This window comes from Biomphalaria glabrata, chromosome 13, assembly GCF_947242115.1.
Source record: "Biomphalaria glabrata chromosome 13, xgBioGlab47.1, whole genome shotgun sequence".
Classification (NCBI taxonomy): Eukaryota; Metazoa; Mollusca; class Gastropoda; family Planorbidae; genus Biomphalaria; species Biomphalaria glabrata.
Window position 1 is genome coordinate 22,382,611 of NC_074723.1, and position 24,309 is coordinate 22,406,919.

A 24,309-nucleotide genomic window follows, 5' to 3' on the forward strand; every position below is an offset into this window, starting at 1 on the left:
TATATAAAATATTATATGCAAGCACTTTTTTTCATAAAAATAAACCATTTTTAAAACTAATCACTATTAAAAGTAAAAGAAAAAATAGGGGATACTTTAGTATACCTATAAGGGAGGCAATTTTTCTGTAGATTTTATTAATACATTTATAATTTATGCAAATGGTTTTCAAATAATGTGTACTTATAACTAAATTTAGTGCTTTCTGTTATACAAGTAGACATTAAAGTGTTATGTTACTTTGGAGCCCTGAGTTGTCAAGTTCTTTGAATTGGTTGTGTCATGTGGTACAGTTTGCAGAGAGCCTGGATAGCGAGAAATGTTACAATACTATCAAATTATATTTATAATGAGTCCTAATGGCTAAGTGATTCCAAGTCAGATAAAAAAAACAGTTTCAATCCTACTAGACCTTTTAGTATTGATTGAAAGATGATCATTCAATCCAAATAGACCCTAATCGAACAGATGCCTGCATTCTGTATTCAGACTTCTGAATTCACTATTTCTATACTTCTAATATCTGGAAACTTAGGTGGTGAATAGCAATTTCTGATTGAAAAACATCTCAGTTTTTGTTGCAAAATTAGAAATAGAACTATTTGATCAAGTGTAAGGAGACAAGAAGTAACAAAATATTGTAAACATCAAAATATGTCAGAATTTATAACAATTAAAAAAGTAGGGAAATTTCAACAAGCTGCATAATTTTAATCCCTTACCTGTTGTGATCTACAGTGTTAGCAGAAAGTGTTTCCCCAACTCTAGAAATGTCATGGTTGTTTTTAGAGTTCATCTTATCCTTAGTCTTTTTCTTCTTGTGTGGGGAATAGATTTTCTTCACTATTTCCTTCGTTCTATTCTTGGCAAAGACTTCATCTTCATCTGAACTGGTGTACATATGCGGCACAACATCCTTCAGGAAAGTCTTTCTTCTGGACTTGACAATGTCTGATTTGGCCGAGCTGCCAGAGGTGAGAGAATGTTTGGCACTGCCCTCTACACTGGAGTCAGTGGATTGCACCCTTGATGCTGTGTCAGAGTAGCTGGAGTCAGAATCAGATTCAGAGTGTGAAGTGGGTGATATGGATGAGCGAGATGATTGACAAGGACCTAATGGAACCTGTGGTGACAATTCAGGTGGAGAAATTGAGGAATCTGAGCAAATATCTGACATTTTGTCAGAAGAGCTGGAGGATTCACCATCAGTGCAAGATGGACACTTTTTGGAGAGCTCCACACTATTGTCTTTGGACTCAATGCTGGTGTTTGAAGTATTTTTCAAGAAACAAGGGCTTATTACTCGATGATCTTTTTGGCCTACAACAGGTGATGTCTGAGATTTTGAAACAGCATCATTTGACTTTCCAGATTCTATTATGCCAGTTTTGTCTTTAAAGTCAGATTTAGAACATTTGGAATTGGAACTGGAGTCTGAAGATGAATCATTCTCAGAGCTCTCCAACGATGCTCTTTTTTTTGGGGTGGACGTGCTATCTGACAAAGATGATTTATCTTCTGTGCTAAGCGATGATAAAGATGTATCCGAAACACTACCCGTTGACTTCTTTCCATATTTATCCTTCAGCAAAACAGCATCTCGTGGAATGGGAGATAGTTCGAAATTGTTATTTGCCACAGTGCCATTGGCTGCAGTGGCTCCAAGAAACTGAATATCTTCATCCTCTGAAGATGAAGAATAAGCATTGCTGCTGTCATCATCTTCATCCTCACACTCATCCCGAAGGACAATAGTGGTACTATTCACCTGGATACTGCCTCCATTTTTGCAGAAAGACGTGGAAAAAGTGTCAGTTAACTCCAGGTCAGATGAGTCCACAGAGGTCTGTTTCAAGACACGCTCATGGGAGTTCATCAAGCTGTCCTTACCCTGTGAGGAGAGTGATGCAATCTGAGGTTTATAAAGGTCAGAGTTATTAGAAGGCACTGTCAATGAAGAACGAAGGGGTGACGAATGGGATACTTTCCTACCAGAAAGTAAACACTTGCTTACAGATTGAAAATCTTCTTTCACATGTCTTTCTTGTAAAGTTGTTTGACAATTCCAAGAATTGAGATCCTTTGAAGGTAAAACTGTACAGCGGTTTTCAAAGGATTCCCCAGTGATCATTTTAGAATCTCGAATTCCAGCACATGCCACATCATTTTCTTTTTCAGAAGTGGATGCATTGCTTTGGGGAGAGTCCGCCAGCCGAGTCCCCAGATTACCATTTGGAACAGCAAGCTTGTCTGTGCTGTCTGGTAGACCCAGTTGGATGTCATCTACAGTATTCTCATGAATGTTTTTTTGAGAGAGAAGGTTGTGGCATGAAATGACTGTTTTTTTCTGTAAGTTGTTCTCTTCAAGGGCCAAAGGTTTCTGTGCAGGAACATATTCAAACTGTAAAGGAAAATAAACTATTAATGCATTGTAAACCTTTTTTTTTTGGTAGAACAGAAGAAAGCAATGGAAGTTTTACATGAATTATCCATATTTTAATGTTAATAAAGGTTATACATTTTAATCATTTTGCTTTTATTTCAACTAAATTAGATGACTTTCTACAAAGTTGAAATATATTGTTAGGGATTAATATGATAGTGGTCTACTTTATGCTACGTCATATCTGTGTAAACAAAATTAAAATAATATAATATAAATAAGCTTATTATAAACTAAGCAGATACTTTGTTAAGATACTGTCACCAAGTAAATCATTCTGAAGTGAATAATTCTGAACCTCACAATAGGGGCATTCAGTTGTGATTGAGTCATTCGATAAGGAAAGCAGTCAGTCATTAGTCAAGTTGATATTCAGTCAGTAGTCCAGAATAAAGTGAAGTTATGTTACATGGTACTTGTGTATTTAATTTCATGGATTGACAACTTTTGTATCAAATTGATTCAAATTATGTGGCAATGATGGATTATCTTATAGTAATAAACTTATTTATGTATATCTCCTACACAATGAGACCTCTTACTCATTTTAGTGTAAACTAACTGTATGTGAAGCAGAACCTGTACTCAAAAGGTCACATTAATCCTGATGAAGAAATGCCTACGTACATTAACAAAAATGAACCTAATGTCACTCACATAAAATATAGAGGTGACAGATACATATTCACACTTTCAAAATTCAATGGTTATATGAAAAAAAAAATCTGTAATTACTTACAATGAACTGAAACTCTGAATCCTGTTGTGGTGCCAAGGTGCCTGGCTGGATGGATGCACATCCTGGGTGACCAAATGTTACTTTGTCTCCCTCATGTAAAACTTTTTTGTTCTCTGAATGGTAACCCATCTGGAGACAAAGAATGTTCCACTTAAGTGTTTATTATCAAACCTCTTAAATAATTCATGCCATCTAAATTTTTTGTACAGAAAAAAAATGCTAAAGAAGGCTAATTTTGTTTTTTCAAAGGTGTTAGAGTTGTTCTTGGTAAAAGCATTTTATTGTATAGAATTCAAACCAAGACAAGGCTAGCACAAAACAGAAGGACAAGGCCTACCTTCACATCATTTATGTATGTCCCGTTTAGACCAGTGTTGATTATGGTAAACTTGGGGATGCCATTAGCATGTGTCTGACCAATGATGGACGCATGTATGCGAGAAATCAACCTCAGAGTGATGGCTGAGTCCACAAAGTAATTTGCTGCTGGACCGCGCCCGACTGTCACCTCACCATCCTCCTTTAACCTAAAATAATTTAAATTTAGAAAGAATATTCACAATTTGGGCATCAAATGTTTTTTTTTTAAAAAAAGGAAACCTATGATCAATATATTGAAGAGACACAGAGGTCTTCAGATATTAATATATATATATATATATATATATATATAAAAAAAGACACAGAGGAGTCCACTCTATTCATGTGAATGTTTTTGTTGTTTTTTATTTCCAGAAAAAGTGTCCTTGTAATAACAATAAATCTCCAATAAGGATCAATAAAGCAGTCTTAGTCTTAAATATAAATAAAATCTACAAATCTTGCAAAGACACAGAGGCCATCAGATACAAACAATATAACCTAAAGATCTTGAAAAGAGAGGTCAGATCTTGAAGAGAAACGTCTTCTGACCATCTTCAAGAGGCACAGAGGTCTTCAGATTCAAATAATAAACCCTTGAGATCTTGAAGAGACAGTGGTCTTCAGATACAAACAATCTAAAGATCTTCAAGAGACACAGAGCCCTTCAGTTACACACAATAAAACCTACAGATCTGTATCAGCAAAAAAAACAAAGAAAAAAAAAATTAAAGATAAAAACGTAAACTAATTATAATTACATACTGTCAAATACTAAGCTTTGAACTACTTAAGACAGGAATACAAATACTTGAACCGGAGACATTGAGAGAAAAAACATATTTATGGAAAGAGGAATAACTTTGGTGAACAGACCACAAGGAAATGTCTTCAAGTGAATCAGAATTATTCAACAGTGTCTTATCTCCAACTTTGAGTTGCTAAAAGCAGATGGGTATTAAAATGATATTTGAATGCCTTATCTCTAACTCCTCACTGTGATTTGATCCTTACAACAGTGTTTTCTTTTTGTTCATATTTTCTTGGTTTAAACGCCCACACACTATGTCAAGCTACTAGAGTCCACAGAGATGAAGAAAAGGGGACATAAGAAATGAGTGATTATTCCTCAGTAATACTAGATAATAAATAACAATATCTCCATAAGAGACCCACATTAAAGAATTGTATACGACAGCAAACAGCAAAAACTAAACAAAAAATAAAAAAAATAATATCTGCAAATATTAAGAGATGAAGTCCAACTGCAGGTATTTAAAACTTTCTCTTTCAGCCACCTAAATATTTGATACATGCTAACTTTATCTTTGTATCACTGTATCTATTTAAACTCCCCTCTCCTATCTCTGATTCGTTTCAGGTATACAAAAACAATGTAAATTCTCGTATTCAGAAAGATGTCTCCTAGCAGGTTTGTTTCGTTTACCCAAAAGATGTCAAAGGAACAATGGTACGACTGCCAGCTGAAATTCGACCGCCCTGAGGTAAGAAATACTAGGAGAAAAGCGTTGGCACAAACATATTGAAATGTCTTCTTTTTCAGTTGATTGGCACTACTTCATAATAGCCTTGGATTTCATCAATGATGATATATGGATGCAGGATTACAATGCTAAGCGTCCCTTGAAAAAAATAATCGTCTACGCTCCCGCCCCAGTAGTATGTCGAATCACCCGAATGAGAAACTAAAAAAAAAAAAAAAAGGGGGGGGGGGCGCCCAACATGTCCAAAAAAAAAAAAAGCCGACTAGGACCATTGCAACCCCCTGCTACAACGTTTTGCTGTGATTCAACTGTTCTGTTTATACTCTTAGATTGGAGGAAAATATAAATGTGTGTGTGTGTGTGTTGGGGGAGGGGTGATTGAAGACATTTTGTTTTGTCTTGTCGCTCGAGTATCAACACATTAAGGAAGAGTTGCCCATAAACTATGACACAAGTCTTTGGTGTCAACGTCTTGCCTTTTTAGCATAGAACACATCAAGCTCTTACAGACAAAAGCATTGTGTCAAAGTAACCTTTACTGTACCTGTGACAGTAACTAGTACCACATAGTATTGCAGATAGTGAGAAGTTAAGACAGAATAGTATTCAAGTGTCACACGAGCAAAAGAGTTAGTGTCCTACTGCTGAAGGAGGCCAACATACACACACAATTACATACTAAGGTGACCTTCTTCTTCTAAAAAGTCCAGTAGGCTAGGGAATCGGCGCCGAAGGCACCATTTTCTCGTTGATTGAAAGATTTTTATCCAACAACCAGGCCTGGACATGGGGCTCTTCACCCCTGTCCTGTTTGAGGGCTTCCAGTGGTAGCGGCCATAGTGACTGACGGGGCAAGTCGGACCGTACCACGTACACAGCTCACCGCCCCCGGTCCTGGGTCCACTCGCTACAAGTGGCCGAGAGCAGTACTCACCATTCGGGAACTTGTCTCATATTCCTATACTGTAACCGTTAATGTTCAGTGTAGGGACCGCCACTCCAGTCACGGGTCCTGATGACGGCCCCCTGTGTGGAACGGCGTGGCGGACTTTTTGGACTGGGTTCCGGGCGTTTTTTCCATCCCAACCCCGAGTGAGAGAAAAAAAAAAAAAACTCACGCAGGGAAGCGCTACTCGTACTAAGCCTATCTAGTTCCACTACTAGACGTTTCCATGGAGGCGCCACGCTGAGGCGACGGGTAGCTGGAATTCTCCGTACTAAGGTGACCAGACGTCCCGACTTAGGGGTGACATTCCCAAAATGTCCAGGTGGGTCGGCTAATGTCCCGCTTTCATAAAAAAAAGGTTGATCAATGTCACGCTTTTATTTTAAAATCTTTCTTAATCTTTTGACTAATAACTTCAAAGTACCGCTGCGTTTTCTTCTCATCCTTATGTCATATTCGCTGCTTCGCAGGCTCCTGAGTTGTGCTTTTACTTTGCAGGCTCCTGAGTTGTGCTTTTACTTTGCAGGCTCCTGAGTTGTGCTTTTACTTTGCAGGCTCCTGAGTTGTGCTTTTACTTTGCAGGCTCCTGAGTTGTGCTTTTACTTCGCAGGCTCCTGAGTTGTGCTTTTACTTCGCAGGCTCCTGAGTTGTGCTTTTACTTTGCAGGCTCCTGAGTTGTGCTTTTACTTTGCAGGCTCCTGAGTTGTGCTTTTACTTTGCAGCGTCCAGACTTCTCAGAAACTGACATCAGCACGTTTTCTTTCGACTTCTTGTCGTTCCGCATGTTTCCTGCAGTCAGTATTCCTTCGCCTGGCGTTCCCTTCTGTTCAATGCCAGGGTATGAAATGTCGCAGACAAAACGAACATCCAAGTTCATAGGGACCTACAGGCAGAGTTCCCGTTTAGAAAGAGGGCAAGAAAAATCCACAATCACGGTAGAGTGTAACGCTAGAAATGTTGTTCTGTCGCACATGTGGATTAAGCCAAACAGTATGTCATTTTCAATTGGTAGCTCCTAGATTCTAGACGCGAATAAATTCGCAGCCGTTAAATGTACTTTTGCCTATCAAACAAATGCAGAAGTTCTGCTGATTGAGGGACAGAATGTCAGTGCTCTTGAAGTATTTTCTGCCATTGACGAATTGATTCAGAAATGCACGTAAAGAAACTTGAAAAAGGAGCAGCATGCAACTATTGTGGATGACGCCAGTTGGTTAGAAAAAGTAATGTAGCAGCGACAACCGTAAACTTCTACGACAATTGCGCCGAGTACTGAAAGAGAAGATGCTTATTCGACATGTTAATGCTTTCAGCTGGGCCGCAAGTTGTTGGGAAACACTGTCCTACGCCATTCGCGTTTGTGTGAAACATACTCGGATGAATCTATAAAGGGACCTTTACAAATGAATCAGTAAAGAATTTCCCATGTTATGGAGTCTATTGTCTGGTCTGGATTGTATAGTAATGTCAGGGCCGATTTCGACACCTAGATAAAAGTCTAAGAGGTGAAATCCATTCAATGTTATGACAACAACCATTGGAATGTTGATCTGCATCCGTAGCTCAGCGGTTGCCAGCTTTTAGGTATTCATAGTGGGTTTCATATAATATAGCTTGGCTTTTTTTTCCAGAGTATCATGTACAGTTTCATCTTTTCATCTAGATCGATGACACTGAAATATAACTGGTGGAGCACAAACCTATCCTCATGCTACTAGACACACCTCCGCATACTTTGAGAAATCACAGCCGGCGCAGTTAAATAGATTTTTTGAAATATAAAATGATTTGGGGTCAAAAAAGCTTTCTGCTTCTACACTCCTAGATGATCACAAATGTTTGAAGTCTACCTTTGTGGAAAGTTATACAATTAGACTCTATGACTACGACTCGGGGCTGCACACCAGCATCTAGGACGCACGAGGTGCACACCATGCACACTAAAGCTTTGAGTGTTGAGTTCCGCCCAATAGGAAAGCAGAGTTGTGTGGCGGTGGCTGACTATGTGTGTGTGTCTCACTATTACTCTCTATTGTGAATACAAATCCCATTGCAGCAAAATTCTCTTGGGTTGAGATGCTTGCCTGGGTTTACAATTATCTCAACAAAGGTTCTGAACGAACAAACAGGTGATTCTATTCGATACAAAATATTGTATGTTTTATATGTCCTGTGAAAGTCAGAATCTTTGAGCAACATTTGCCAAGTTGGCACTAAATGTGTGTATTAAGTATTTAGTCAGGTCATTAGTTGAAGACTCTGATTATAGTGACTTGATTACACATAAAGGCCAACCCATCTGTCAGGCTAGTTGACCCATGCCACGTGATAGAACAAGACATTCAGATATTGATCAAATGATCACTTGTACTATTCATGGTGCTAGCATGCTGAGCGTCACAATTATTTAACCCGATTCAAGCGAGGTCGACACGAAAAATGATTTCCATTTTAAGGCATATTGAATAGTTAGGAGTGCAGAATTGAAATAATTTGAGTTGATTAGCTGAAAATCAAATAAAACAGTCGGGATGCTGAGATTTTTTGTTTATGTGTAGATGCGGCAAGCCCTACACCAGCGGTTCTCAATCTTTTAAGCACGGCGACCCCTTTTTACAATCTCCCACTCTGCCGCGACCCCACCTCACACACACATACAGCAATAGAGGAATAGACAATAACAATCCATATTTTTGATGGTCTTAGGCGACCCTAAAGGGGGTCGCGACCCACAGGTTGAGAACCCCTGCCCTAGACTCAAGAAACACCACTCCATATTTGCAATTCTGAAGTTCCAAGTCTCATTAAATCTTTAACTACTTTCCCTCCCTCCCTCCCTCTGCGTCACCGTTATGTAAGTACAATCTGTAGCTCATTGCTAGTTGTAACACTCTCACCCGGGTACAATCTGTAGCTCATTGCTAGTTGTAACACTCTCACCCGGGTACAATCTGTAGCTCATTGCTAGTTGTAACACTCTCACCCAGGCACAATCTGTAGCTCATTGCTAGTTGTAACACTCTCACCCAGGCACAATCTGTATCTCATTGCTAGTTGTAACACTCTCACCCGGGCACAATCTGTAGCTCATTGCTAGTTGTAACACTCTCACCCAGACACAATCTGTAGCTCATTGCTAGTTGTAACACTCTCACCCGGGTACAATCTGTAGATCATTGCTAGTTGTAACACTCTCACCCGGGTACAATCTGTAGATCATTGCTAGTTGTAACACTCTCACCCGGGTACAATCTGTAGCTCATTGCTAGTTGTAACACTCTCACCCGGGTACAATCTGTAGCTCATTGCTAGTTGTAACACTCTCACCCGGGTACAATGTGTAGATCATTGCTAGTTGTAATACTCTCACCCGGGTACAATGTGTAGATCATTGCTAGTTGTAACACTCTCACCCGGGCACAATCTGTAGACCATTGCTAGTTGTAACACTATCACCCGGGCACAATCTGTAGCTCATTGCTAGTTGTAACACTATCACCCGGGCACAATCTGTAGCTCATTGCTAGTTGTAACACTATCACCCGGGCACAATCTGTAGATCATTGCTAGTTGTAACACTATCACCCAGGTACAATCTGTAGATCATTGCTAGTTGTAACACTATCACCCGGGCACAATGTGTAGATCATTGCTAGTTGTAACACTATCACCCGGGCACAATCTGTAGCTCATTGCTAGTTGTAACACTATCACCCGGGTACAATCTGTAGATCATTGCTAGTTGTAACACTATCACCCGGGCACAATCTGTAGATCATTGCTAGTTGTAACACTATCACCCGGGTACAATCTGTAGATCATTGCTAGTTGTAACACTATCACCCGGGCACAATCTGTAGATCATTGCTAGTTGTAACACTATCACCCGGGCACAATCTGTAGATCATTGCTACTTGTAACACTATCACCCGGGCACAATCTGTAGCTCATTGCTAGTTGTAACACTCTCACCCAGGCACAATCTGTAGCTCATTGCTAGTTGTAACACTCTCACCCGGGTACAATGTGTAGATCATTGCTAGTTGTAACACTCTCACCCGGGCACAATCTGTAGCTCATTGCTAGTTGTAACACTCTCACCCGGGCACAATCTGTAGCTCATTGCTAGTTGTAACACTCTCACCCGGGTACAATCTGTAGATCATTGCTGGTTGTAACACTCTCACCCGGGCACAATCTGTAGACCATCGCTAGTTGTAATACTACCACCCGGGCACAATCTGTAGACCATTGCTAGTTGTAATACTACCACCCAGTATAGATTTACTTTTGAAATGAATTGATTGCAACAATCTTCACAAACGTAATAGATGGCGTCTACAACCTTACCGTTGCTATTTCTATTGATGGTTTGTAAAATGTGTAATATCATTATTGCTTTAGTAATTGGTTTAGGTTGGTTGCCTGGTCGTGCGGTTTGTGCGCTGGACTGTCGTCCCCATCCCCCGTCGTCCTGCGGGAGGTTTGGACTAGGAAGTAAACTATCTTCAACTCTGAAGGAACATCCGAAACATGTAAAACATTTTACAAAACAAAACATATAGCGTGTCTTCCAGGCATGCCCAGTACACTCTGGTCATATCTCGACTGGGCACGGGAATGTGTGGGGGATACAGATATCGGAAGTTTCCTTGCCGCCTCTAGGCAAACACAAATCAGCAAGTGCCAAGAGTCAAATTTGAATAAAAAATTCCAAGTCTACATAAGGATTCGAACTCATCACTCTCAGTTAAATGGTCAAGCGGTTTATACCAGTGACTTTACCACACAATTCATTTTCCATACGTTAATGTATTCTATACACATGCAAAGCCCCTAGGACTTCATTCACCCTAATTCTCCCATATATGTAGGCGACAAAAAAAACAACAACATAAGCCCAGTGCTTTCCAATACGTTGTCAAAAAGCCTAAATACAAATGTTTAATAGCACAAAATGATACTTTTTTTTTCTACTGTTAGAAACATAAATTAATTGCATTCTTTTAGGCGTATACACAAAAAAAAGGGGGGGATCTGTATAGAAGATGAACGAAATTATAAAATTGAAAGTCTATTAGTTTCATTAGAATTGCAGAGTAATTACGTTGACAATAATAAAACAAAGCACTTTAAAAAACTACAAACTAGCTCTATGGAGGCGCGTGTTATTGACCAGCCAAAAAGACTGAGCATGTATAAAGACTCGAACTGAATACGAACCAAAGAAATATATTTTGTGGGCTAAGAGAGTGTGGGAAGGGAAGCGGGGCGTTCTAATGCGGGCTCTTCCATTAAAAAAAGATTTCGGTTCAAGCAAACAAGTGCCAACTATTTCAACGTACCGAAGCGCGGGAATGCGCTACAACTAACAGGTACAACCAAATAGAATGCAAGTGTGAGAGGTCAGGACTTCTTAAAGTGTCTTCCTATTGGACAGCTACTTCAAAGAAACAAGACAAGGCGCTACTAGAATTCACTGGACAAAGGTTCAGAAAGCGAGAGATTTAAACAATGTTCTGGAAAGTGAATCAACCAGTGAAGTTAATGTTTTGTTGCCAGTAGCTCATAAAACCGAGCTACAGAAACGTGCCTTTTACATTTTGCCTTTTACATTTCTACGACATACATTCGATTCAACTCAATGTTTAATTTTGTTGTTGTACAGGGAATAACAATACGAACATGGCGACCAAGTCTATATTTTATTTAACTTTCCTATAGTGACCTATAGGAAACATTAAACTAATGAAAAGACGCAGTCTAGTGAATCTGCCTCTGAATAAATAAAGTCGACAATAAACTGATGGCTAGACGGGATGAACAATAGGACTCATTGGAAAACAAAGACAGAAAAAATCATCAAGTCCACATGTGACCTTATTGAATGACTAATGTGAGCGGTTATGGGCGTATCGATTTGATTCTACTGTACAAAGAGGTCAGAAAAACGAGCGATAGACAAAGATATGTTTCCATAAAGACATGACAGCAGCTGATGGATGCCCCTTGTAACAGATGCAGGAACAGTACGTGTCCAAACTCACTTACATATCTGTAACAGTGAGGCTTTCTAGACTAGACATAAGCCTCTCCCTTCTGACTTGTACACATTGGCCACGCCTAGTTGAAGTTTTAATACACCCCAAACTGTTCAAATAACCAATGGACCTCATTCACCAATCGTAAACAAACAACATTTTGCCACGTGGTTCTCTATATCTTCTATACAAATGGACATCATTCACCAATCGTAAACAAACAACATTTAGTCAGGTGATCTTATTGATAAAACAATGGGAAAAAAACTGTCACGTGACAACCATCATGAATTAAATATGAGATCGTAAATTATATAGAAGATATAGAGCGCCTCGTGGCTAAATGTTGTTTGTTTACGATTGGTGAATGAGGTCCATTACGCAATCCATAAAGATTGTCACGTGATACGTAATTTTCACTGTTTTATCACTATTATCACGTGGCTAAATGTTGTTTGTTTACGATTGGTGAATGAGGTCCATTGAGAGTGGAAGCTGACAAGTGAAAGTATAACAAGTCGACAAGTTACCTAGTTGTTGTTCTAATACACAATTGAAACACCCGCTCAGAACAAAAGTCACACAAATAGAAGAATGCCAGCCTTTAGTCAATAATAACGAGAGAATAGACACGTCCAGATTTTAGTTGTGATAATAATATAGCCATTTTGTTAAGAAAAGGTTTGCTGTTGTTGTTTTCTTTTTTTTTTTTTGGGGGGGGGGGGCAGGATTTGGGAAATTGAGTTAGTTTGTATATAATGTAATTTTCAAAGAGATATTGGTCCTTCTTCAAAACACTTCATTCCTAGATATAAGTGCGACATACGAACACGGAAAGGGTTAAATAAATTAAGAGATATTTTCGTGGTTTGAAAGTTTTTTGTTGTTGTTTTTTTTTTATTGAGGAAGATGTTATATCTGTTAAGGCTGACTTGAAATGATGTTACTTTTAGTGGCGAGTTCTAAGTATTCAACCGAACAAATAGAATACGTAATACGGTCTCTTTAAAAAAATATAATAACATTTTATTACAAAAAGCACAGTCGACATCCTTTCCTAAGTGTTCCTACAAGAGTTCTCTCTCGTTCGTTGGCCTGTCTAATCTATTTCCGTTCCAAGTTTTTAGTACAACGTCGCGTCGCTAAGGAAATCCCCGAATAACCCCCAACTTCTACGCGTCATTACATTCGTGAAATTATTATTATAATAAGTTAACACTTTCAAAGAATTTATACAAATTGTGAACCTTCCAAATTCGCAGTTGTTGACAACATTGTTACCTGGCCGAGAGCAAATCTAAGCGTTTGGAGGTACTGCAAGCAGTCCCAGAAACAAGTATGACTTCATAGAAATGTAGTGATAAATGAATTGATACAAGTTCTTAGTTTTATTCTTCCATTAATTTCTTCTTCACCTATCGCTTAGTGACTTGAGCCTGTTGGTCCGTTGGGGCACCACAAGATCTGTTGACAGTCTTTCTCCATTCCTCTTCGTCTTTTGCATTGGATAGAATCTCTTTAAATGGCAGGCCCATTCATTGTTTTCTATAAATTGTATTTTGATACCAGTCCATCGATAGCTGTAGATGCCGAGAAAAGGGCAGTGTTTGTTTTTCATTTCTCATTCGACAAGCTTTCAGTAGGTACATGAGTAAATACATTCAAAGTTGTTCATACAATTCAAGTGGAAAAAAAAAACACCTTCAACGAGACCTATACATTAGGAGTTGAATCGGTTACAGGCCGATTTATGAACAAAAGGCAAGTGAAAAGGTGGCGATGATTTCATGGTTATTTTAAACGTAAGGTATGTACAACTGTTAACGTACATTAACTTTTTTTGTTTTTAAAGCAGATACAACGGGGTGTTATGGAATGTGTTCTAAGTTCGTGCTTCAGGTATACAACTAAGGCTGATAGTTAAGCTTATAAAGAGGGGAGTGAACGTGGACGTGGTGGGGTGGGGGAGACAAGATGGAGGGACAGAAAGACGTAGTCTAGGAGTTGTGCTTGCAGTATCAACTGGTCAGGATAATAGTTCATTTGTGATGTTGTTGTTGTTTTTACATGCATCTACTTTGACTAATCTGTGTGTGTGGATTTATCCTTAACAAAGTACGTCTAGCTCTAAATGCCAAACTTTAATTAAAACAAAAACTTTTTACAAACTTCTTTATGAACTAAAGTTTGGCATTTACAGCTAAAGACGCCTACAACGGTTTAGTTGGACTAGCTGGCTAGAGATAAGACCCAACGATCGTGTGTCTAACTCTACATAGAGCAACCATGTGTAGACTATTGTTAGCTGAAACTGAAGGGGTGTCATAAAATAAAGAAATGATAAATAAAACATTTTGAGCTTTTTAAAATAAATAAAGCAAGAGGTTTGTCTAAGTCCGTCTAATGAGAGGAACCATGATTCGTCTGGAAATGAGCCAAAGAAAATATGTGCAGCACAGGCCGAAGGAAAAAATACGTTAAAAGAGATACAGTGTGGCGGGACCGTTAAGATAGATCCGCCATCAAAAGGGAAGTTCAAATGTTAATTGGGGGCTTGCACTCCAGATTTTTTCCAGGGGAAACTAAAAAAAAATAAAAAATGAAGTCATGTTTCTGATCAAGAAGAATTTAAAAGACAGTCATTGCCGCAGGGCAAAAAGAGAAACGATTAGGTGGGTATTGTTATCAATGAAACAAGAAAAATAAAAGAAAAATACTTTAAAAGTTGGGCGTAGCTGAATCAATAAGTTTGGAACAGTCAAGTAATTAAACTTGTAATAGATCTAGACTAACAATAATAAATCTTTGCCATTAGAAATTTTTTTTGTTAACCAGTTGTTTCTAGGTGCTATTTCATGCTTTTAGCTTTCTCAATGGGCTATGATTGTTTCACTTATCTGGACCAGTGGGGAAAAGAAGGGGCAGGGAGGAGAAGGAAGGTGTTTCTGTGTGAAGGTTACCGTGATAGCTTTTTAAATGCATTTTTTAAAAGTATGAATTGAATTCGAACCTGAGGGTTTAATCCTCCTCAAGCCAACACACTAACCACTGTGCCAGCGAAAATAGAACGTTTTATAGTTATCTATTATTAGTTTCAAACTTTTAAGCAATCACTAATTCTCTACACAAACTATAAAGGGGACTGATTTTATTTATACCGCCACTATACCATGAACATTAATAAATTAATGATAAGTACATCACCCCTAATGCATTAATAGTTAAGTGCATGACCCCTAATGTATTAATGTAAGTACATAAACATTAATGGATTAATGGTAAGTGAATGACCCCTAATGAATTAATGATAAGTAAGTACACAAACATTAATGGATTAATGGTAAGTGCATGACCCCTAATGTATTAATTGTAAGAGCATGACCCCTAATGTATTAATTGTAAGAGCATGACGCCTAATGTATTAATTGTAAGTACATCACCCCTAATGTATTAATGGTAAGTGCATGACCGACCCTTAATGTATTAATGGTAAGTACATATAAACATTTATGGATTAATGGTAAGTGCATGACCCCTAATGTATTAATGGTAAGTACATCACCCCTGATGTATTAATGGTAAGTACATAAACATTTATGGATTAATGGTAAGTGCATGACCCCTAATGTATTAATGGTAAGTACATCACCCCTGATGTATTAATGGTAAGTACATAAACATTTATGGATTAATGGTAAGTTCATGACCCCTAGTGGATTAATGGTAAGTGCATGACCACTAATGGATTAATGGTAAGTGCATGAACATTTTTAAGAAAAGCTCAATTTCATTTTCAGATTGTTCAGACAATTGATTTGAATTTCATTTCATTACTAAATTTCCTCTTTGTGTATTGTGTGTATTTATATCTCACAAAAAAAAAAAACCTGTTAAAAATGAAGTTGAAATGGACAACGATTCTAAAACGAACTTTGAACTATTAAACCAAACCAAATTGAATATTGTGTGCTCAGTGTTCTAGATGAAACCCTTTCTAACAGCTCTCAAGTCTGACTCAACATCTGTTGCAATGATGCTCATGGGCAACACATGTGAGTGTTGCTTTGTCAAAACAATCAAACCTAATGTGTGTGTAGTGAATCAATTATGCTGTGTCCAAGGTGATGCCACAGTCAAAACAAAAACAAATATGACATTGTAAAAACACTCAATTACTGATTATATAGTAAACATCATGTGGCTTATTGTTCTGTCCAAAGTATTCTTAAGCCAGGACAGGTTGAGAGGAGATCAAAAGTTGGCATTATATAAAATTTTCCTAAATAGTGCACAACCTTCTATCAGATGTCCCCTCACCTAACATATTCCCAAACATTTCCATCGTTAGGAACACATTGCAAGAATCTTATAGCATGAAAGACAAAAAAAAAAAATGAACAGAATAGTTGGAGAAAAAGTCCCCTAATATACAAGCACACAGAATTAGTTTGGATTATCCATGTTAAATCTACACTCCAGATTCAGACATTATCTTAAGCCACCACTAAGACTCAATTTTATTTTTGCCCTGACAGTTGTTGTCTATTGTAACAGATCACAGTAAGAGCAAGGGTCTTAACTTTTCTTGATTTTGTGAAGTCATTCATTATTAGTAATAAAAAAAAAGACATGCAATCATGTGCTGTAGAATCTGATAATAGGGTAAACAGAACTACATTCTATCCACGATTTAGCTCAATGCTACTAGGGTTTGCAATTATTATTAAAGGACGCTACTAGGTAACGAAGAAGAGATACAGTGTGTTTGATTAAGTTTAACAATTATCGTTTAAATGTGATTCAATCTTGAGTGTTTTTCATTTCCCACAAGCGCCTCCCAGATGGGGGATAGGGGAATGGCCTTCAGATATAGTGGGCTACTGTTGATGATCGGTCATTGACTTGTTGCACCAGATAGCTAGTACAACTAAACCTATGTAGGAATATTATATTTTAAATTGTACAATTTGAAATAATTTGAACAAATTTCTTTTTTTTTAAAACTAAACTAACTATAACTTTTATTAACAATATAAATAAATTCAACTTGATATGAAATAAATCTAATAGTAATACTTAAATGCTATAAAATGGTATTTTAGCGAAATCTTACACTACAAAAGCATGTCCTTACTGTTTAAAATCTTTATATCATCTCTCATTCTTACCATATATTATGACAGAGCCACTCAAGGCCGGCCTTACAAATCATCATCATCAAACTCCATTTGAGTTATGGATGCTAAATTTGTTTACAATAACCAGACATGCCTACCCCCAAGACCCAGAATGTGGAACACTCAGGTTGAAAATGTGGAATTTTGGGCCCCAATGTGGAACATATGCGCGTTTATGTTTGTCAGCCATACTGTAGGCATTATAAATAAAACTTCAATTATATTACTTTAATAACAATACTAGTTTGCTTCTTATAAATTAGATGTAAATAGTATAATTAAAAATAAGAAAATCTTTAATTCATAATTATGTCCTTTGTTTGAAATCAATAGTTCTAACTCCTATATGATGAATTCTAACCAAAATGTATTCTAATGACCTAGAGTCTAGACTCAAATGTTACTATCTATTTTTATTTGTTACTACTAGATCTAAATCTAATGACTAGATCTAGATTATTCTAGATCTACTTGATTATCTATCCTTTTCTAGGGCTCTACTCTAGTCACTCTAGATGCTGTCTCTAGTTCTAGATCTAAAATACATAATTTAAGAGTCTACTAGGTTACTTACTTACTAGTACTAGTCTAGATCTACATCTAATAAGTCCTCTAAGTCCTAAGTCTAAGAACACAGATTATAATAATTATATTATAGTTATAGATCTAAATATTTATGTCTAGATCTATAGACTTATTGAGAACTAAATTTATTACATAATGTGCAATAATGATACATATAAATGATCTAGAATCTAGAGATCTATCCCCTTCTAAGTCTATTTCTAGATAGATCTAGATTTAGTATTGACATCTAGTTATCTAGATTCTAGTCTAAGTGCTAGTCCTACTTCTAAAAAAAGTCACTATGTAAATAAATTAAAAATGTAATTATTTTAATTAGTAGATCTAGATCTAGAGCCTTATTTACTCAAATAATTTAGGCCTTAGCCTTACTGTGTCTAAGTCTAAGTTAATTAATTACATTTAGAATCTACGTCTAGATCTAGATCTTTAATAACGTATTTTGTTAAAAATCCTTTTCTTTGATTTTACTTAGAAACCAGTTCAGTTGTGTTACTCAGATCTAGATCTATACTAACTATATGAAACTATCTATAAAGACTAGATCTATTCTATATCTACTCAAAAACTAGAATAGACTAAAATTCACTAAAAATAGATCTAGTCGGTATACTAGACTAGATCTAGACTAGTACTAGTAGTAGAGCCATTGTCGGGAAAAGAAAGGGATTTAAATGGAAAATTTGGCTTATTAACTTATTAGCACTTACTAGATTCTAAGATTAGATCTAGACTAGTATCTAGACCTAGACTACTAGAGTAGATCTAGCTGCTAGCTCAACCATATGATCCCCCATATCTTCGTAAATTTAGGACTCGCCGGGTCCGGGGGTTCCACGACAATTCGTTCACTGACATTTCGTTCACCGACAAATCGTTCACGACTTTTCGTTCACCAGACATTTCGTTCACCAGACAATTCGTTCACGCGACATATCGCTCACGGACTATTCGCTCACAGACAACTTGTACACCGACAACTTGTTCACCGACAGTTGGTTCACGACAAATCGTTCACGCGACAAATCGTTCACGCGACTATTCGTTCACGGCACGGACAAATTGTTCACAGACAAATCGTTCACTGGATAGTAACATAGCGTTAATTTTATACATTTTCGTTGCGTGTTTAATTTATTTAGCCTACATTAAAACTTTTGTAGCTATTATTTCCAAATGCAAACAATTTCTAGAGATCAGGTCAAATCCGAGATTATTAAATTTCGTTGTTGTTGTTGTTGTTAATATTTTGTTAATGAGGACAGTATGTGATAAAAATTATACTTAAAATAAAAAAAATAAAAAAGAGATCTTACAAGCTAGCTGAAAAATGTAAACGGGCCCTCACTTTACTATAGGTAACATTTTTACTTTCACCTTTAATATACCTTTACACCCCCCTCTTTTTTTTTTCATCTACCTGGAATCTACCCATTCATCTGGATACTCTAGTTAACACCTAGTGGAGTGCTAGACAGACTAGCTCCTCTGGAAGTAATAAAACTTTATTGGACATTGCCTATACACATGTTCAATCTGTTAACATTGAAAATATCTACTAGACACTATAGTATAGTACTTTCCATCAAGTTTAAAAGAAGTTTTATTTTATTTTTATTTTAGTTTCTATATGTGACCACCCATTGGTAGACTAATTTGATTGCTTGGACTTCAATAACAATTTTATTGAAACAATTTTATTTTGTTGTATTGCGATAAATTATAATTTTTTGATAGGGAACCAAAATATTTCCTAGTGTTGTACATGTAATTAGTTGTTTTTTTTTTCTGAGATGTCTTAATTGATAAGTATTAACCTTAGATCTGTATCTAGTACGTGACGTTCAGAGTTGAACAGTGAAACCATATATTGTACCAAATCTAGTACCATTGTTAAAAAGCTAAATTATCTCTCTGAGCTAGTCAGGAAAACCAGCGACTTGGCAGAATGCATGACGCGTAGGACGTAATCATCTTCTTTTTGAAGAAACGTCTGTATTATATAAGATAAGATTTGTTTTTGTTATAAAGATATCAATAAAATGGGTATGTTAATTAAACATCTGGACCGCTATTAAGAAGATAAGCAAATATGGGTATGTCGAACAAGACTACATGATGGACATGAGTGTCAAAGAAGGCATACAAGTTGAAAGTAAAAATGTTACCTAGAGTAAAGTGAGGACCCATTTAAATGTTTCAGCTTGCTTGTAAGATCTCTGTTTTCTTTTCAGTATAATTTTTTATCACATACTGTACTCGTTAACAAAATATTAACAACAAACAAACGATCTCTAGCAATTTTTTGTTTTTGGAAATATCCAGTGAACGATTTGTCTGTGAACAATTTGTCTGTGAACGAATTGATAGTGAACGATTTGTCGCGTGGACGATTTGTCGTGAACCAACTGTCGGTGAACAAGTTGTCTGTGAGCGAATAGTCGCGTGAACGAAATGTCTGGTGAACGAACAGTCGCGTGAACGAAAAGTCGTGAACGATTTGTCGGTGAACGAAATGTCAGTGAACGAATTGTCGTGTCCCCGGGTCCGGGAGATAAAATGTAAACAATAAACACAGACCTATATATATTTTAGTTTGCATTCAGTATTTTCATTTCGCACTATTAATAAATAATGAAAAAACAGCGATTTTTTTTGTGTGTCGGAATTCAGACTTGGCGGAACAAAAAATCGTGAATGCGGAACGGCGGAACATGTGAGCTTTTTTTATGATTTTGCGGGACGGTTCCGCATAATGCGGGACTGTAGGCATGTCTGAATAACTTTCATCAATAATACGAAACACCTACACTAAATATGTTAACTCTTTAAGTCCTACATCTTTAAAAGCCTGTGACCAGAGGCATGACTGATAGTGATATATATATATGCTTAATGTAAATTGCGGAACAATTGTAACAATCAGTCAAATTGGCCTAATGCCAGCCCTGGAGCCACTTATCGGGCATCATTCTACAAGACTGGCAATTATGATACCTTTTTTTTTCATCATCAGCTCGGAAACACACACACACGCCATATCAGTACTGAGGAAATAAAATACCCAAAGTGTACCAAAATCCAACCTGCTGTCGTGCAGAAAGAGGTGGGATCCACAAAAGCTAGGGCTACCTTATCAAAAAGTAAAGTCGGCTATCCAAAGAGCTGAAAGGGCACCCCTCCCCAAGATAGTTGTGCACTGGCTAACAACCCAGTCATAAAAAAATATTAAAAAAGCTAAAACATCAAATAGAAAAAAAAAAACTTTCAGATCCCAACAGAAATAAACCTATGCCTGAAAATGGACAATACTTTAATTTTATTTATGTCTTGATGATGTATAGGCAGATCTACAACAAATGAAGAGTTCGGAAATGGAAAAGAAAATCTCAGGACAGATCTGATTGGAATGATGTGTTGAAGCCATGGGATGGATGGATGGTTGTGATTCAATAACATGATATTTTAATTTGAGTGATTATTATTTTTGGAGATATAATTTTATTTTTTAAAAAGTATTTGAAATTTCTGTTCTTGGATATTTTCTTTAGCTTTAATGTTTTTTTCAAGTTTATATGTTTCATAGAATCTGCTAAAATGTATCATCACAACTGAATAAATATTTATGGCAACTAAGAATTTATACAATCAACTAAATGCAATTTTAAAACTTTTAAAAGGATAATATTTATATATTATTATTATTATATACTAGTCGACCCACTGCGTAGCATACACTGTTATTTTGCAGGGCCAGCCTTAGGCCAATGCAACCTATGCGACCGCAGTAGGCCTTGCACTTTCAAAGGACCCGCACTAATTCTAGGTGAAAATTATTAAATTAAACCATTTTATAACTTATAACAGAATTCCGGCAGCCTCCTGATTTACCAGGAACTCTTTGAAATCTCCTGAAATTGCAAAATACACGAAAAAGTGCTGGAAATCTCCGGAAATTATTAAAATCTTTGAAAACTAAAAAAAAAAAAATCTCCTGAAATATATAGACAAAAATTGTCATTTTCAATATGGAAAACGCCAATAGTACGTCCGATGAATAAAAAACGGCATTATGCAATTCCCGTTATTGTGAAATCTGGTGAAAAAAGCTTCTCCTGCCTCAAACTAATGAAAAAATTACTTGAGATCAACGATTCTCGTAGATAGATTGAAACATTTGGTAATTCTTGGTATTGAGCGTGATCTATGTAGGAAACAGAATTTTTATGCTATACTGTATAGCTTCACTACACGCAAGGCTCATAAAGTAATTCTGTAGGTAGTATAGAATGAAAAAATGCAAAGATGAATTTATTTTCTAATACAAATTCTTAATTTTCACTTATTATCTGTATCCCTACCCAAACTTGGCCCCCACCAAATCCGTTTCGCATAGAGCCTCACAACAGTTGAGTCCGGCCCTGCTATTAAGTGACGGGTGAATACAGAGTAGATTACTATTTGTTACACATGTTGCATACATCCATTCTAGCTTAAAAATGGTCAACTTCTATCAAATTCAAGGACTAAACAAACAAGGAGTAGGAGGTGTCTAGCTCTCTCTTTTAAGATAGTCCTGGTCAGTGTCTTTTATGCTTATATACACGGATCTGAGCTGTGTACTTTATTTACATCAAAAGTAAACACTAGCTTACGGGTCTATGAAATATAGTAATATAATCTTGCGGTTTGTATAGCTAAGGATCACTCCAGTGCGTGTTCTATAGTCCAGCCTCCTAATTGAGATTTATCTCCAAATAAGCAAACTCTGCACCTGTGTAGAGGTGTGGCTTGTAGTCCAACCCTCCTAATTGAGATTTATCTCCAAAAAAAGCAAACTCATTACCCAGTTGCCCATGTAGAGTTGCGAGTTGAAGTCCAGACCCCTACCCCAATAAAGATTTACTTTCAAGTAAACAAACTAAGTTCCATCATAAGGTGTGACCTCTAGACAGTGTGAATATATCTTAATATTATGTCCACCCCAGCTGACTTAATGTGCTCACATGTCCCTTTATGAACTCAATGTGATGAATTAAACAAATAAAAAGGGTGGGAGTTGTTCATTTCTACCTCTGGAGATATACCTGCTAGACAGACGTCTGGTCACTGTGGCATAATTAAGGAATATAAATTTTAACATGTCAACTAACCCACTCAAAGGTCAAGACAAACATTGCTGCTATGTATGCATTGCTCAATTATAATGTAAAGTTTCATTTTATTAACACGCCTTGTCTTTGTAATAAAATATGCCTGGTGCATATTCATAGATTTTTAAGCACATTATTTTATTTTAAATATAAAAGTTCATATATATTCCATTTATAACAGACATTAATGAAACCATGCCCACTGTATACTTTTTATTAAAATAGAAATGTAAGTATTACAGTGTACTTTTACTATCGGACCAACTATCCTGCACTGATATTTGGCCAGTGCTGAATATGGTTGGATATTTAGTTGGAACTAGCTACTATCCAGTGCATCCCTTATTTTAACTAGATTATATTAAAATCTACATAATTTCATAACCATAAGTCCTCCCATACTCGGACATACCATGCTTTGGCCTAGATTAAGTCATTACCTCAAGTTGTTGTCATCCTTTTCTTTTTATTTTTTAAAGATTATAATCTAATATAAACTCTTTAGGTTCACAATCTGATTGACAATACAAAACTAGACTAGTGACTAGATCTATACTAATTTATAAGATTTATATTATATATATATTATATATACTATAACGCAGTGATGCTCAACCTCACTCGGACGGCGGACCATTTTAATATCCAACACTTATGTCGCGGGCCACATGAAGAAAAAGAGAAAAAAAAATACAATAAAAACCAATTTTTATGAGAAACCAGTGAATTTAGTATTTAAATAAATTCATAAGAAGTTTATCCTAAACTACTTTTAAATATCCGACCTAATAGTTGAGACGCCAAGTCAAAGAATTGAATCTAGAATTCTAGATATTCGTCTAAGAGACGATACGATTACGTAGCACGATTCATCCCTGAAAAAGTTTGTCCCACTAATAAGTCCTTGTAATTATTGGGAGCAGATGAAGAAAACTGCTCAGAACCGAGTTTGTTGGAGGATTTGGGGCCCTATGCTCCCATGGGAGTGCACAGGATTAAGTCAGTAAGTCAATTGTGATCATTCATAACACTTGTTTTCAGGGATTTCGAAAAGGTTATGCAAGAAACACGAATTAGAAATCAATAGTCTGCATCACTTGAAATGTATCAAGCAAGGATGTCTAGTTTGTTAGTCTATCAGTTTCAGTTGTAGCTCTGCCTGGGCATTTGGCACATTTGCCGCAGATGGATTTTAGAAACGAAGAATATTGTTCATTCTGAACACGATCATCATCACATGGTCCATAGATTTTATTGGTGAATAATTCAACGAGACCACAGAGGCTCGGTTCCATTCGACCTCTAAAAACTATTGCTGTCAACCATAGTTGTGGCACCATCAGTAGTCACTCCCACTAAT

At 36.8% G+C, this 24,309-nt stretch overlaps 1 protein-coding gene across 1 annotated transcript in view; it reads right to left on the minus strand.

The window, feature by feature from the left end:
- LOC106053130 (nucleolar protein dao-5-like) overlaps positions 1-24,309 on the minus strand; it is a 38,889-nt gene that overhangs the window by 12,391 nt on the left and 2,189 nt on the right. Inside the window, exons 3-5 of the mRNA XM_056008573.1 lie at positions 3,520-3,709; positions 3,183-3,311; positions 723-2,401 (exon numbers count right to left, since the gene is read on the minus strand). Of these exons, the coding sequence (XP_055864548.1) occupies positions 723-2,401; positions 3,183-3,311; positions 3,520-3,709 (1,998 nt within the window). The remainder of the gene's footprint in view (positions 1-722; positions 2,402-3,182; positions 3,312-3,519; positions 3,710-24,309) is intronic.